The sequence below is a fragment of the Notothenia rossii genome, assembly GCF_949606895.1.
Source record: "Notothenia rossii genome assembly, chromosome: 2".
NCBI classification, from domain to species: domain Eukaryota; kingdom Metazoa; phylum Chordata; class Actinopteri; order Perciformes; family Nototheniidae; genus Notothenia; species Notothenia rossii.
This window is the reverse complement of record NC_136904.1, coordinates 82,058,257-82,074,518: the sequence shown is the minus strand read 5'-3', so window position 1 is coordinate 82,074,518 and position 16,262 is coordinate 82,058,257. Positions and strand designations below refer to the sequence as shown.

The 16,262-nt window shown below is 37.9% G+C and overlaps 2 protein-coding genes across 17 annotated transcripts in view; both read right to left on the bottom strand.

The window, feature by feature from the left end:
• Positions 1-1,426: 1,426 nt before the first annotated feature.
• On the bottom strand, positions 1,427-10,061 carry slc15a1a (solute carrier family 15 member 1a). The gene is made up of 23 exons (XM_079666954.1): positions 9,910-10,061; positions 9,620-9,660; positions 9,023-9,110; positions 8,021-8,162; positions 7,443-7,562; positions 7,234-7,333; positions 6,199-6,289; positions 5,989-6,072; positions 5,821-5,903; positions 5,619-5,705; positions 5,434-5,523; positions 5,310-5,354; positions 5,188-5,220; positions 5,013-5,101; positions 4,439-4,520; positions 4,222-4,341; positions 3,965-4,108; positions 3,831-3,877; positions 3,504-3,611; positions 3,282-3,393; positions 2,485-2,622; positions 2,239-2,346; positions 1,427-2,100 (listed from the first exon to the last, which is right to left on the bottom strand). Exons 1-23 carry the CDS (start codon positions 9,914-9,916, stop codon positions 1,861-1,863), a joined length of 2,199 nt encoding a protein of 732 aa, XP_079523080.1. The 5' UTR covers positions 9,917-10,061; the 3' UTR covers positions 1,427-1,860.
• A 166-nt stretch (positions 10,062-10,227) lies between these two features.
• LOC307029003 (dedicator of cytokinesis protein 9) overlaps positions 10,228-16,262 on the bottom strand; it is a 72,057-nt gene continuing 66,022 nt past the window's right edge. For all 16 annotated transcript variants that reach the window (XM_079664527.1, XM_079664528.1, XM_079664519.1 and 13 more), the window contains 8 exons: positions 15,981-16,103; positions 15,786-15,899; positions 14,261-14,407; positions 13,963-14,173; positions 13,097-13,287; positions 12,885-12,985; positions 12,660-12,798; positions 10,228-11,320 (listed from right to left, as the gene is read on the bottom strand). In XM_079664527.1, coding sequence (XP_079520653.1) covers positions 11,195-11,320; positions 12,660-12,798; positions 12,885-12,985; positions 13,097-13,287; positions 13,963-14,173; positions 14,261-14,407; positions 15,786-15,899; positions 15,981-16,103 — 1,152 coding nt within the window. In that variant the 3' untranslated portion in view covers positions 10,228-11,194. The remainder of the gene's footprint in view (positions 11,321-12,659; positions 12,799-12,884; positions 12,986-13,096; positions 13,288-13,962; positions 14,174-14,260; positions 14,408-15,785; positions 15,900-15,980; positions 16,104-16,262) is intronic.

The window sequence follows — 16,262 nt, the reverse complement described above, 5'->3', positions numbered from 1 at the left end:
GAAAAAACTGTAACTCAGATGACATAAGCAAGCCATGTGCTAGTGCCATGGGTAGACCAAAACTAAGTCCTCTCTTTTATTTTTCATATTTTTACAATCTTTTCGGTCTTAAAAGAGTGTGGCACTCTGACCCACTCAACCCTGTTACTGATATTATCAGAATAAAGCATATTAATTTCAAAGTTATCTTTCTTGCACTAGATATCCAAGTTTGTCTTTGCCTTGAAAGTAGCATTACATGCTACATCTAGCAATAATTCCTGAGGTTAAAGCTCAAATTAGCATTGATTTTCAACCCTGTTACTTTCAACCCTGTTACTCTAATTATAGTAGAATTCTTTATTGGAAAATATACATTTGATGCCTAGCTGGGCAAATCACTTTTTTTGATGATTTATTATCTGTTTTTCCTAAATACATACAAAAAATGTATAAAATAAAAGGTTCATCTTTCAAAAATGTTGGTGTCTAAATTGTCCTCCAATTCTGGAATGACCCTTATACAAGGGACCCCCTTGAAAACGAGATGGTGCATCTCAAGGGGTTTATCCCTATGAATAAAAATGTCTATATATACTTTTTTTTTTTAATTGTCCTGACCAAAAAATCCAATCATACAGCAAGTCTAAATCATAGGTCTAAATACAAATCAGTCACTGTATTGTAAAATCACATGGACTAAGAGATGATGATGGGATCAAAATATGTAAAACCGTAAATATAATGTAGCCTATTTGCCGCATCACTCCTTGGTAGCCTTTAAGATTTTGGCTTATCCTGTATTTTTGTCGATATGTCGACTTGTGTTTGGTTAAAAGATAATGATTTGGATTATACGTGATACAATAAAACAGTTAAAACAAAGAGGGCGGATGAAGTTCACATAGGTGTGGTTCCTAACATTTACAAGGATGCAAGTATAATATGTGTAAAACACAATGTTTGGCAACCAAATGCAGTGGTTTAATATGGGTAAGGCTTAATTAACAACCGGGCAAACCAAGCAGCTGTCCTGGAGCCCCAAAGGCCTAAAGTTCACTGCATGTCAATTTCGCTGTGGTAATTAGATTTTTTTTGGGGGAAAGCAACAGTCTACACTACAGTAAATTGAGTACACTTGACTGACGAGGACATGTTGAAAGATCCATACAAATATGGGAAACGGATATTGAGTTAAGATAATGTTGTCAAACTACAACGTGGAAGATGAAGTATTGAACTTTACACTCAAATAAAGATAACCGTTGTTGGCCTGACATGTTTTATTAATGCATTCATTTTTTTCTCGTAATCAGAGATCTGTACCAGCCAAAACATGCGTCTTATATAGCTGTAAGATCAAAGCTGAAGATGTGATGTCAAAGTTGAAATAATGCTCAATATTTACATTGTTTTTTGGGCAAAAGATGAAGACAACAATTGTGAAAACATTTAAACAGGATTTATTTTGTATTGCCTACTTGAACACAACTTAGATAAATATAAAACAGCAAGTTCATCCAACGATATGTAAATGGTTCATCTGTAGTTAATACTATAGGCAGACATTATGTGATTGTACTGGATATAATACTAAATAACTTTGAATGCACACACACACACACACACACACACACACACACACACACACACACACACACACACACACACACACACACACACACACACACACACACACACACACACACACACACACACACACACACACACACACACACACACACACACACACACACACACACACACACACACACACACACACACACACACACACACACCTAAAATAATTGTTTTATATATTTGTCTCAATGTTACATGTCAGATATAATTGCATTATGTCTAATCTGCTTTTTAAACTGTTCACATTTTGGTTTGTTTGCCTGGATCATCTTCATCTTTGTCACTTTTATTTGAGTCTTTCCAGACCATCTCTATCTCTGCCTTCTTTAGACTTTTATCATCGTCATCATCTTCATCAACCTTCTTCATGAACTGGGCCTCAATTTCTGTAGGGTCAATGTAGGTGTAGAAATGCGCCATGATGGAAAAGATGAAACACACTGCAATCAAGAGAGAGGCAAACAGGACGTACTCTGCCCACTTTGAAAGAGGAGGAGAGAAGCAGAAGGACACACGTTAATGATGCATGATCCTTTGTTATTGTCAATACATGAAACAAATCCAAGACATGCCAACTAAAAATATCTCTAAGGTTTAGTTTGATGTTCGAGTTTTTACCTGTTTAGGAAGCTTTGCAAGCTCAGCTACAATCAGTACAATGAAGTTGCCGACAGCAACAGTCAACAACCAGCCTGCTTGCAGCACTGCTTTCATGTTACTAGGTGCCTTAAAAAAACAAAAGACAAACACAAGTTAAATAAAACCATAATCAAAGAATGGAAGACTATTAATTATACAATTCAAATCCCACTTCTAATTTTCTCCTGAAATAAAGTGTGAAAATGTGCTTTCTAACAATTTTACCTGTGAGTAGGAGAACTCCAGACCAGTAACCGAAAACATCACTTCACCAACAGTTATGAAGAAGTACTGTGGGATCTGGAGAGCCATGTGAGCTGAGTTGGGCTCGATGTCTTCTGATTCAGTAATCGCCCCCTGACACTAAAATAAATAATCACAATTGGTCAGTTGAGGGCCGTGTTTCTCAACCCGTGAGACTAAAAAGAAGGCAGCTGGATAGATTTGAGCATCTTTTGCCAAAGCGAACACATGACAATATACATGACAATTTGTAATAGGGTGTTTCATCCTTTGTTTTGCTGTATTATTATAAAGAAAATCCCATGAAAAGACCAAAACCAATAATGAACCATCCATCCTGACCGTGTCTGACTGTGGCACTTAAACCAATGTCTACCTTCTTAATAATAATAATAATGATAATAATACATGATACTTGTATAGCGCTTTTCTAGACACTCAAAGACGCTTTGACAGAGAATAAAAAACAACAAAAACAAAACTAAGGAAAATACAAAAAGAGATAAACAAAACAGAAAATAGTGTGGGGGGGGGTGGTCAGTGGTTGAATGCAGTGTTGAATAGGTGGGTTTTGAGTGATGTTTTGAATGTGGTGAGGGAGGAAGAATCGCTGATGGATTGGGGTAAATCTTTAAACACAGGCAACACAAATTAAGTTATATTGTTTATAAGGAACATTTTCCTAAAACAGCTGGGATTTCTGGCTTTTCACTGATATTATTTTTAAGGGATTTGTTGATATAAGATAAATATAGAATATCACCAATCATGAAACTTACATTTTGTCCAATGACTAAAGTGCTGGGGATAAAGAATGTGTATGAACTTCCAAATCCAAAGTCCTTGCTGTATTCACATGACTGTGAACCACTCTGTAAGGTGAAGATGGCTCTGTTCATTAGAAGAAGAAAAATCTGGTTAATAAACAATATTGTCATTTGCATTAAATAATGACTGATATAAAAACAGTGGTGGATTGTCAATACGTTAAATGTCCTTACTTTCCATATTTTAACTGGGAGTAGTTGGAAAAATGAAATGGCTGAATAAGTCCAAAGTCAGCTCCAGCCGTTGAAACATTCAATGTTGTATTCATTCCATTGATAAATCTGAAAAGGGTACATAATGGGTCAGAATTTAAAAAACAACAACAGCAGTATAATCCCATTTTTTTCAAGAATGTACTGTCTGAAACTCTCTAAATGTAAATATGTTTACCAGGTAAGAGCCTGAAACAATTGATTGAATATGAAAAAAGTAAATGACTCATACTATTGGTCAACTGATCAATTAATTGTTAAAGTATAAACATTTGAAATTAAACTTACCGGATTGCATTGTTGCCTTGTTGTGGCTTGGAATTCAAAGCGTCAGTCTGAGGAAATACAAAAATGGATGTTGATTATCATAGCCATTTAAAGTCCTCATGTTTGCTTTGACCTATGTTGTGATTCTAACTCACCAACAGCCAATTGTCATTGATATTTGCAGGAATGAGAAGCTTTTGTCGCTTTCCTTTGACCAAGGGTATACTTTTTGTCACTTCAGGGCTGACAATTTTAACAGTGATAATATCTTCTTTAAATGTAAAGAAGTTCTCGCTGGCCTGCAAAACAATAGATATAATATGTGTACCAATATGAATGCATAAACATGTTGTTTTGACTTTCATGCAACTTTTCAAAATGTCTCAATTTGTGTTTTTGTATGAGGACATACCTGAGCTGCAGGAAGTACCAGAGGTCCGTTGCCAGGCAACAAGCAAGTGACTGGAGTACTGCCCATGTTCATTAATTTCAACTGACTCTCGGACGCTGACGGGAAGATAGGGTATGTTATCTGAAAATTAAGTGAGTTTGAAATAAATGAATTCCTAAACGTATGGGTAATGTATCAGTATATGAGCAGATTATCACAATATCTGTTTTCTACTTACATCGATTTGAAGCTGAACCACAGCAGCGCAGACAAATGCTATGGCTGCCATTACCATCCCTACTGTCATTCTTTTCAGAGGTCTGTTGAATTAACAATAAATCCTGTCAATAATTTGTACAACATATGAGATAACTAAAGCACCAAAGGTCTCCATATTTATAAATGCATAAAAACTATGTATGACAGTAATTTCAACATTTTTAACACTATCGTGGATATTGTTAGGCCTGATTCAGATGCAAGTGCAGTTCCACTGGTATTATATCGAGGTATCATTTTTAGCTTTTCCTGATGAAATTTGTTTGAATACACACTTTGCTGCTGAGCAGCCTTCACAGCTGAAGAGTGTATAACAGGCTTAGTCCTTCAGTTTAAGGAACAGTTTGACATTTTATGAAATGCTAATATTGATACCTAAATGCTAAAACTGTTCCCTCAAACAACTGGCAGAAGAAAAAAAGTGGGGTATTCCAAAACAGATAAGTTTTATTTATCCAAAAACAAGATGACAACTAGATTAGACTTGACTATTGTAAACGAATGTCCACAATCTGAGTTAAAGCAGTACTTACGTAAAGTTTAGACCACATTTTTTGATCAGAGGGTAGATAAGGCTGTCCATGATCGGCACCAGAGTCAGGATCAGGATGGGGTTGACAGTCTTTCAAAACATTTTAAAGAGATTTAAAAAAAGAAAAGGCGTAGTACATCTGTCCGAGCTTACATGACAATATCATTTTATCTCACCTGCATCTGGTCAGGCTGTATGACAAGAAGCCCCTGCAGAAACAAAATATCTCATCAAAACATTGTCACATTGCTTTAGTTAACTCAAATATATCAGTAGTCGGTTTTATCACCAAACTTACAAAGTTTCCATCCATGTTGGTGGCTTGCAGAGTCCATCTTGAACCCTTTAATAGAGATGCAGAGCTTAGCACAGTTTCCACAGCCTATAATTGATGTTGCCTTTTAAAAACAAGAGTAACTTACCTTTTGGTCAAACAGGGTCCAGAACATCGGAAGTGGGATGTATAAAAACAGGACCTTCAGCACCATTTTGATTTGAGCAATGAGGAGTTTCTACAGCACATAGACAGAAAATCAACTGCAATTCACCCCACTGAAAAAAACACTTGTTAGAAACTTTAGAGAACTCATTTTAAAATGCAACTCACTTCATATTTTTCCTCTGACCAGTCCATCCAATGCTGCCTCTTTGGGTATTGTTTGCTTCTGTGTTTGTAGCGATTTTTAATGGCAAACTGATTGACAGTTGAAAAAGGGATAACATATGTTTTTTTTTTCAAACACAGCTAAAGCATCGGTCGTACATGAAAGCAAAAATGTTTCAATGCAAATGTTGTAAACCAGACTCACCCCGATACATTTACACACGGACCCCATGATGTTTCCCTGTGGTTCAGCTTTGTAGTACATACCACTTCCAACGATAAACACCACTGTAAAGGGCATCACATTCACATCATCATTATCAGTGCCTAGTTTGCCATGTATAGAATCTGATTTTAAATAATTTAGACATACCAAGTGCAACCACCATTAGTGCTGCAGGGACACCGAAGGCCAGAGAATAACACTTCTGCTTACTGTAGATGCCACAGTCCTGAGCTGCAGATACATAACCATCATTAAACTACAGTTCAAATCACTCATACTCAAGGACTGTTATTAGATGTTATCAAATGCAGTCATGTTTATGGTTTCTCAGAAACGTTAGGATCTGTTCATATCTACCTCTCAGGATCGGAGTGATAATGGTTGACAGGAGACTCCCACCATTGATGCACAGGTAAAATACGGAGAAGAAAGTTCTCCTTTGCTTTTCCTGCACAGAGAAATGTCAGTGATCTTCATGTGTTGCATGGATGTTCTTTATACAAAGTGTAACATCTTTCCAATGTTATATCTGTTTATGATATTAAATGATTCAATCAGAAGAAATTATAAGCGGCCACTGATAAGACTTTAGGGACGGCAATGTCCAGACCGAGGTATCTCTATTGGATGGTTTGTACTGACATGTTGTACAGAAATTTCTCCAGAGGACAAATACTAAGGGAATTTGGTCATTTGATGACTATTAATTTGGTATTGCATGAATTTGTAATTTGTAATTTTGACACAACTATTGGAAGGTTTGTCATAACATTTAGTGCACTCAATCATCGACCTTTGGGCAGCTTTGATTTTGCATTGCACTGATTGCTGATTTTCCCATTTTTTGCAGACAAATAACAAGATCAAATATATCAAGTAACAGTAACTTCCTTGTCAAAACTGGCTCCTGCATTCCTCACAAAGCCCCTTGACTGCAGGAATTTCCTTATTTGGGCGCATTATTCTAGTAACAGCAAATGTAGCTTAAAGTCACCAGCATCAAGAAGGGATGGACCAGACCAGCATCATGTCATCCAAAACTTGGTTTTAGGAATTAAAATACATTCCTAACACACCCACCCACCCACCCACACACACACACCCACACACACACACCCACACACACACACACACACACACACACACACACACACACACACACACACACACACACACACACACACACACACACACACACACACACACACACACACACACACACACACACACACACACACACACACACACACACACACACACACACACACACACACACACAATCAGCCTAAGCTGTTGTTTCAACTAATTCTCAAATCTATGACATTCGATACAACACATTGTCATTGTCAAGGCCAGAGTTAAACATTAGTGGAGAAGGAGAAATGTTCTAACCTGATGGTTACCAAATTGGTCTCCACCAAAGGCAGCAACACAAGGTTTAATGCCACCAGTGCCCAGAGCGATGAGGAGGAGACCCACCATGGACAGCACGCTAAATGTGAAGAGGAATATGTACATGAGCAGAGAGTACCATAGAAATAATTATGTGAGTAATCCCACATCCTGTACTTAATATGTTGTGTAGTTGAATAGAAACCCACACATGAAAGGTCATGTTGTCTGGTGTCCCGTCTTTGTCATAGTCAGTGATGTCATGGATTGCACTGATAGCCATTGTAACCTGGCCGATCGCATACACAATGGACAAGTAGATGATAGTCCTGCAAAGAGAAGATGGAAAGAGAAGCAGCGTGGAGTTAGTGCATAGTAGTAACCCACTAGTTGTATTAGGTTTAGCTACTTAATAAGTTACTTAGTTAAGTCTAGGGTTTAAACCTAAGGATTGCAATTTGTATTTTGTCTTTGTTCTTTATTAACTGAATTGAAAAGTTATTCAATGAGACCATCTGAGAAGTTGAAATGTAAAACACAACTCATAGCAATTTTAAAAGTAGCAAGAAGCACTAATTAAACAATATTTTTTATAAAGGGTCAAAGTGCACTATTTTAAAATGTTGTGGAGGAGAATTACAAAGTAGAAAAATGTATATACTCAGGTAAAGTATAAGTACACCCATTTCTTACTTAGTAAAAGTACTAGTTAGACCCTTTCCACCACTGACAGATAGTAATCCACTGATTTCTTGCATAGGTTTAATGACACATTTTTTAAACTCACTTAAACTTTCCCAGCCAGGAGTCAGCCACAATGGCCCCAAGGATGGGGGTCAGGTAGCACAAGGCCACAAAGACGTGGTAGATGGAGGTGGCCAAGTCATCGTCCCAGAGCAAGAAGTACTTGAAGTACAGCACGAGTACAGCTGTGGACAGGTAGGTGAGATTATTCTTATTTCACAATGCAACACGATAAGACTGCACAGGGTCAGCTCTAAAACATATCTGGTCATGTTGTGCATGAAACATCAAGTGGCAGAAAAATAACTTAGATATTTAATTGAATAAAAGTATCTATACCACGGTGTAGAAATACTGTGCTACAAGTTAAAGTCACAAATGAAAAGAATGTTAGCACCAACAAAAAACTCTTAGCCTGTATACTAAAATTAACTATTATTTTACAATAGCCCTTTTAAAAAGAATGTCGAAACATATCATCAGATTATGATTTTTGATGCAGTAATGTGTACATCATATATGTAATACTGCGGGATCATTTTTCTTTTTTAAATACATATTTTCATTTCATTTATCTTTTTCGAAGTCTTGAGACTTTATACTTTATATTACTTTATAGGAAGTTTTATTTATATGATTATATCATCATTTTTATGATTATATTTTATATAATTTTAATCTGAATCCTCGAAGCAACTCATATGTTATCAAATGAATACACTGTCATACAAAGTACAGAGTTTGCCCCTGTAGTAAAGTGGAGAAGTACTTCATCAGGTAGCAGAACATGTAAATAATCAAGTATTACCTTCAAAATGTTACTTGAGTCAATAACTTGTTTTTCAAAGCAGCAAATATCCAAACACTCAAAACAAATGTATTATGTTTTTCGAAATCCCTTTGAAAAAATACAGCAGTTTTCTGTTGGGACAACGCTCTCATTAAAGTCTGGCTAATTTGAGGGAAAAATGGTGGTTTGGTTTAAAATAAGTAGTCATGGTTACAAAAATAGTCACATGGTCAACGTGAGACGCAGTTTTCTCACCTCGCATGCCATAGTAGGAGAACCTCTCACAGAACTCATTCACAACAATGAAGAAGATGCTGAGCGGGTAACCAAACACCTCTTTGCTCTGATGGATCAAACAAACAGCAGCATGGTGTTCAGCAGGGAGGACATCTTTTTTATAAATCATATATACCACAGCAAGAACAAATCCATTACACATTTTAAAAAGTGAAAAGTTAAAGCACAAAATTGTCAACAAAATGTACTTTGTGTATACAATTAAATGGGCTCATTTAGCATGATCCCTGCTATTTTATATTACTGGATCCACATTATAAATACATTAACATGTAAGCGTCATTCCATTACTTTAGTCAATTGAGTTGGAGCTAAATTTCAATGCTTTAAAAAAAAAAATAGTACTAGCTGTAGAAATAATTGAAGTGGAGCAAAAGCCCACCATTTTCGTCCGAAATGTTACAGATTAAACTACTTGCTTGGTATTCACTAACTTACTGTAATGGCATATTGAGATGGTTGCTTTGTTCCTATGGATTATCATTTAGATTTAGGGAACAAAAAACCCCACAAATCATTACATCAATGACCAATAAAAAAGATTAAGTACATTACCGTTCCTCTGTTCTTCCTTTCCTTGTTAGGATCCTCGTTATCTGTGGACAAGATTGAACTAGCTTTAATAAACAGCAAGTAAGGGCTGCAGTAGCCTTCATTTTATAATTGAAAACAAATCAATTTCCCCAATGTTTCAGATTGAAATTGAGAAAAACAATACAGCTGCAGTTCAAAGGTTTCGACAGGTTTCGTTCTGACTTGCCATCGGGTGTCGGAAGCTTCTGCAATTCAACATATTTCTAAGGGCGACCATGGAAATTCACAAAAACAAATGTTTGCAAACCTACCCGCCATGATGTTTGAGTGAAACGGCTGCCCTGCAGTTTAAAATCCCTTTGAGAGAATACCTGCAGGGAGCAGTTGACAATTGATCCCTCACTGTTGGAGTGTTTCTGTAATATTGCTTCTTATTAGTACCTTGATCTGTCGTCCACTCTGCTGACTGCGTTGATTTTATGATGGGTGGGAACATGAGATATAGGAGATAGGAAGTGAGCTATGTTCCATAACTGACACCTCATAAAAACTCCACAATTCAACCAAAACAAAATGCAAGAACACACTTTAATGCAAGTGGAAATAAAGTCAGACTTCATGAAAACAAGTGCAGAGAGATGAGTGTGTTTTATTTAAAAGAAAAGCATTAGGGTACATCTCTGTTTACAGCAGAACAGTGACTTTGTGTTAAATAAAAATAAAAAACCCATTGCTGTCCAAATATAAAACAATTTCTTGAACATTTCAATAAACACTAAAATGGTAAAAGCTTCTTATTACTTCCACAGTAGGCGTAGTGTTTGTATCCACACCTCATCGCTTTGGCAAGAAGGTGAACATCATCTTTACAGTGTATGAGCCCCACACAGCAAGATACAAATATTGCACACACTCCTTTTTTATATACATTAATAAACATTGTGGAATATACTATTTTGTTTGCAATGGCTTTAAATATTTAAAAATGCTCCCGTTCTAAGACATTGAAGTGATTTAAGGTTGAACGCTAACACGTGTCATAGGAGGCCCTTTTAGTAGAAATATAACTTCATGTACAAGGAGAGGAGTGTTGACGCAGCATATACTGTCATCATACAGTGGTATATAAAAGTGGAATACTGTACATACAAAAAACACAAGTGAAACATTATCAAAATAAACATAAAATGGACTGTTGGGAGGGTGGTGGGTGTAATGTAAAGACATGCATGTTAAAGGTCCCAACAGGAATGTCTCCTTGGAAACACGGCCCAGTCTTTTCAGGTAGAAACAGGTGACACAATATGTCTGGCCATAAAACAGGAACAAAGTCTGTTCTGCAAGACCCTCAGGCTTCACCTCAGTACTGTCACAGACCTCCAACACAGTGACCAGCCGTGGATATATTAATATATAAAGTAGGTCCAGTGCCTTGGTCATGGTTCTCGAGGAAGGTGGTCAGTGGTCGGTGCCTTTTACAGTTTCTCTTCAGCTGACTGAAGAGAAGCAGGATCAGGGTCAGAAGCGACAGTATGGCATCACCAGCAGGCCTGGTTGGCGAGTATAGCGGGCGCTGAGTTCAAGGCTCAACCAGCATCATACCACAGAGGAAGAGCTGGGGATGCCGTGGATGGTGGCACTGGTTGGCGTGCGGCTGATGGCGTTAAAGATGTGAAGAGAGTCTGGAAGAATGCTCTTCATGCCATCTTCCACAGGACTGATCTGGAAGGGAAGAGAGAGATATTAAAAAAACTATTTTAGATATTGTTAGGTCCCTATTTACTGCCATATAAAGCTTTTATTACTAAATCCACCAAGGAAGTTTGGTTTTGGTTTGTTAGTTTTCCGCAGGATTACAGATTAACTAAAGGCCTCATTTTCGTGACACAAAAACCCATTATGTTAGGACTGGGTCTCTTAAACCCCCTCCATGAAGATCAATAGAAAATAAGTAAAAACAACCAAGCTTCTTAACATTAACACACAAATAAACAGACAAATCATGGAAAGTATTAATAAGAGTGTGCATATTATACAACAACACATGTAAGTATATAAGCACACACTTTTTGTTGAATGTAAATACTTAGACACACGCTGTTTTAAACATGCAAATGTATATGTTCAAATATACATTTCAGTCCATGCATACATAGTACACATTGTACACACATGCAGGAATTACATGTCAGCAATCAAAAGAGATAAGTCCAGAAATGATTGTTGATCTAGACAGCTGCTGCATCCTTAGTAGATAGGTGGGTTTTGAGATTTGACGAGGCTGAAACTATCTGATGATTTATCAATTATTCTTCAACTATGCTGACAAATACATTTTACTGTAAGATGAGAGCACTTGCTGCTTATCTTCGTCTTATTTTAAAGACTAGGAAAAATACTGAATATGACTGAATATCTTTTTAGATAAATCGTTTATGAAAATAACTTTTAGTTTCCTCCAAATTAAAAGAGGTTAAGCCTTTCTTAAGGACAGTGGGCATGCCTTCAATGTGTGACAATACGTAATGTTAGGCTCCTTTATTTATTACAGGTATGTAAAGATAAGGGCTTGTCTGTGATTCATTCAGATAACTCAGGAATATTATCTATGTATTCTGTGCTTTTAAAGTTCAATAGAAGGGCCATAGCTGGAGTTTTACATATTTGTTTTGGCAGGTTAGGAACAGGTAAACTGAGATTTATGATTAAGCCAATCACCCAATTTGACAGATTCTAGAAATGTATGAAAGGTCTACATAGGTCAAAAGGGACTTTGAAATCAGGATTTGAAATGGTTGAACATTGCCACATCCAATAGCTGTCAACATTGAGGGTGATATCTGAAAACAGATGCCCATTGTCAGGCTGGATCAACAAGTACCAACTCAGTCTTTATTGCATTGTGTGCATTACCATCCAATCTGCTCATGTAAGCACAAGGGAAAAACAGAGAATGGTGTTATTAAAGAGCATGTTTTCAATCACAATATTACTTTTAAAGAATGGCAGTCACACTTGCCAATTAACAGTTGTACTATTAGCAATGCAGAATTGAACTCACTTGTTCGTGCATGATGATTGACAGCTCTCTGGCCAGGTCTCTGTAGTTTGCTTTCATCTCATCGTGATACTCCTGTTGGTCTTCTTTTATCAGACGCTCATTGATACCCAAGCCGTGACCACAGGCTTCCACAAAGTGCCTGTTCAACACAAAAATGGTGTGTTTAATGAATTTTACACTAAAAAGTAAAATCACACATAATAACCCGTTGACATCTCATCTCACCTGAAGAGCTCTTTCAGCTGTTTGACCTTGTTATCTGGGTTCTTCTTGGCGCATGCTTCGTCCAGGAAAGCTCGTGCATATGCAAGCGGCCCTGCGTTAACCTGAGGGAGGAAGCAGGACGTGTCATGTCATGTTTTCTTTTTCATGATTATTACAACAGATTATGTCTAACGTATGTGCATGTACATTTTGACACATTTTAAAGCAGGCACCTGCACGCTGATGCTGCCCTGCAGTTTGAGCTGCAGACGGATCATGTCCACGTCAATGGAGGAGCACAGCTGTTTGATCTCGCCCACCTTCTTGCTCATCTCATCGATGGCCACCTCGATGGGACTTAGATCAGTGTGGTGTTGATACATCACTGCGATACGTTTCTTTACGTACGGGAAACAATGTGTGGCTGGGGGAAAGAAACAGGAAAAGAAATATGGTAAACAGCTGGCTTTAGTTTGGGAATCTTTTCTTCTTGCATGTGCCTTTCTGAGATTCACATCTCCGGTTTAACAGTGCATCTGCGAAAGCTGTCAGATAATAAAGATAAGAGTGTAAGGTTGAACTTTTGGACTTTTTGAATGATAAAACAATATTACTGTGATTAGGACAAGAAGTCCTTGACAAACTGCTGACATGTTCAGAATTTAATCAAGATCTTCCAAGAATGCACAGGAACTTTCTGCCGAGTTATGTAATGCCTCAACAACGGATTCCCACGTGACAGACATTCACATGGTGCTTATTTAAAACCCGTTTACGTAAAATGTATCAATAGGCAGACAATTGGAAAGGGTGGTCCACAGTTTGGGAGGAAAGGGAAACATTTACCTCAGATTTCGAAGCAGGACACACTAAATAGTCTATTTTCCCTCTGGGTTCCATAATATAACACTTAAAGATCAGTTCCCTAGTGATGAGGAGATCTACTCAGCCTGTTTTAACACAATCTATTCTGTCTCACTAACTGTTCTGCACCAATATTGACGCTATTTATTATATTTTGTTTGCAAATCCACCAAGAGATGCCGTTTTAAAAGCTTATGTACCACTGCCACCCACAGTATATTTAAAGGTTACCTACTGGTTAGTATCGTCCTGCGTTTGCACTGCTCCTCCACCCCGCCTTGCTTTTTGCCTGATATGGTGAAAGGCATCTCAAACACAAAGCGGCGGATATTGTGGGACTTCTCGAAGTCTGTCTTCCTGTCTACTTCCTCCTTCTCCTCCAGGTAAGGGGTCACATGTGTCACTTGGATGTATGCATACTTGGAGTCCAGGTCTTTGGGGTTAATCTGCAGAGAATCGAGTCATCACAACAGATCAGTCCTGCATTTTAATAATCTTATAAATCAATCCTCATCACACATTACAAATCTTACCCTGCCAGAGTCCTGGATCATCTTCACGTTCTCTTGTCCAAACTTGTCAGAGTACAGCTTAAGGAGCCGCTGAGATACCTCTGACAGAGGAGTGAATTTAGGTTCTTTGTAGATGTACTCCTTACCATCTTCATCTTCAAAGAAGCCCTAAAACAAATGGCCAAAATGAGTAAAAAACAAACACTTTTTCTATTTAAAGAGATATAAAGAAGCCACATCAAACCAAACAAGGAAGGCGGATGGAGAGTCATTCAAACAATTTGCTAAAAGAAAATGGTAGACCCCTTTTTACCACCAAATAGCTTTGGACTGAAATATCGTCAGAATCCACTCAACCCTCTATCTAATGTCCAAGCATGGAGACAGGAAAAGTAAAAAGTCCACTCCAAGAAACCAACCAGTATCAGTTTGATACAATGAGACAGAGTAAAGAACACAGGTGGGAGCACAGATTTCACACTATCAGTGGGAGCACTTGGATCACTCTTGTATGTAAATAGTCAAATGGCCCATGAACAGATGGGCGAATCCATGTATTGACCCAGTGATAGGTGAATCCAGCTATTAGCCCTCTAAGGGTCTCAGATTACTACAACACTGCAGTAGGAGAAGTAAAAGGCTAAAAGATACGCAATACAGATAAGATATCACCGACACAACACAACCTAACACATCACTGCAGTCTAACAACAATGATGGCTTTCATATTGATTTACCTTAGCCTCTGTGTTTGTAAAGTGGTACTGCTACAGGAGTGTGGACAGCAGAAAATACATTCATTGTTATTCCATGACAACTCCTTACAAACTATGAAAAATTCAACACACTGCAACTCACACCAATTCACAAATATGACCATCATGTCAAGATCTACAAAGAACACCATCAGATGAAAACCACATCAAACTAAATATTTATAAACCTAAAAGTCCTAAAATCTGTAACACAAAAGTAGAAAAACTTGTATCAGGGCAAAGGTGAAAGAGCAGCTCAGTTTCAAAAACAGAAAGCTTCAGTGGTGACTGATGTTATCATAAACAGAAAACTATGACTGAGAAATGCAATGATTACAGCTGCAGAAAAACCACACAAAGACTCAGGCTGCTCTGAAAGGCTAGCAAGGTCTACTGCACAACTTACCGCTGCCTTCAAAGAGGATAAAAAGCAGAAAGGGGTATTAGAGCGGATCATAAAATGCCACTGCATGTGATTATGCTACTACAGAAAAAACAGGGTCATTGTGCATTACTTTACAACACCAGTGACCTAATTAATCATTGTGCTAGTTCTTGAAATAGTTAAATCAAGCAATCTGATTGGTTCTTAGCCGTGATATACTGAGCGTATACCACGGGTAGAATTGTAGTTACTTTTCACAACAAGTCAGTATCCCTCCGCGTCTGAGAAAAACTGTATACAGATTGCTTTTCAAACTGGGACAAGAAAACAGCAGAGAAGTAACATATACCACGGCCTGTCGTGAGCTATTGCTTAATTATACAACACTTTTGGTTGTTTAACTCACCTGGCCGAAGAAAGCCACTCTGAAGTAGGTGCCCAGCAATCTCTTTCCTGTGTGCATCACCTCTGTCACTTTGCTGTATGCACGATGCAGCGTGTCATACAGGTGGGCCAGTTTCTGTGCAAAGAATAGTTTGATCAGAATGTGTACACACAACTGAGTAGGGATTGTCGTGGGAGTATAAAAAGTGAAATGTACCTCAAAGTCCCTGCGCTTCTCATAAATGGGTATAATGAGCTTGTAGATGTCAGAGATGAGCTCGTAACGCTCAGCCTTCCACAGTCCATCTGCACACTCCTCCAAAAGCTCCATTAGGACATCCTGAGGGAACGTGAGAAGGGGAAACAGAAATATAACTCAAATAAAGTGTTGGGTCTGCTAAGCCTGTTCTTTCAGGACTAAAGGGGACTGCGGGATGTGAGGAGAATCACATCTTCAATAAGGTAAGTAAGGTGCGGCTCACATGTGTGTGTGATCAGG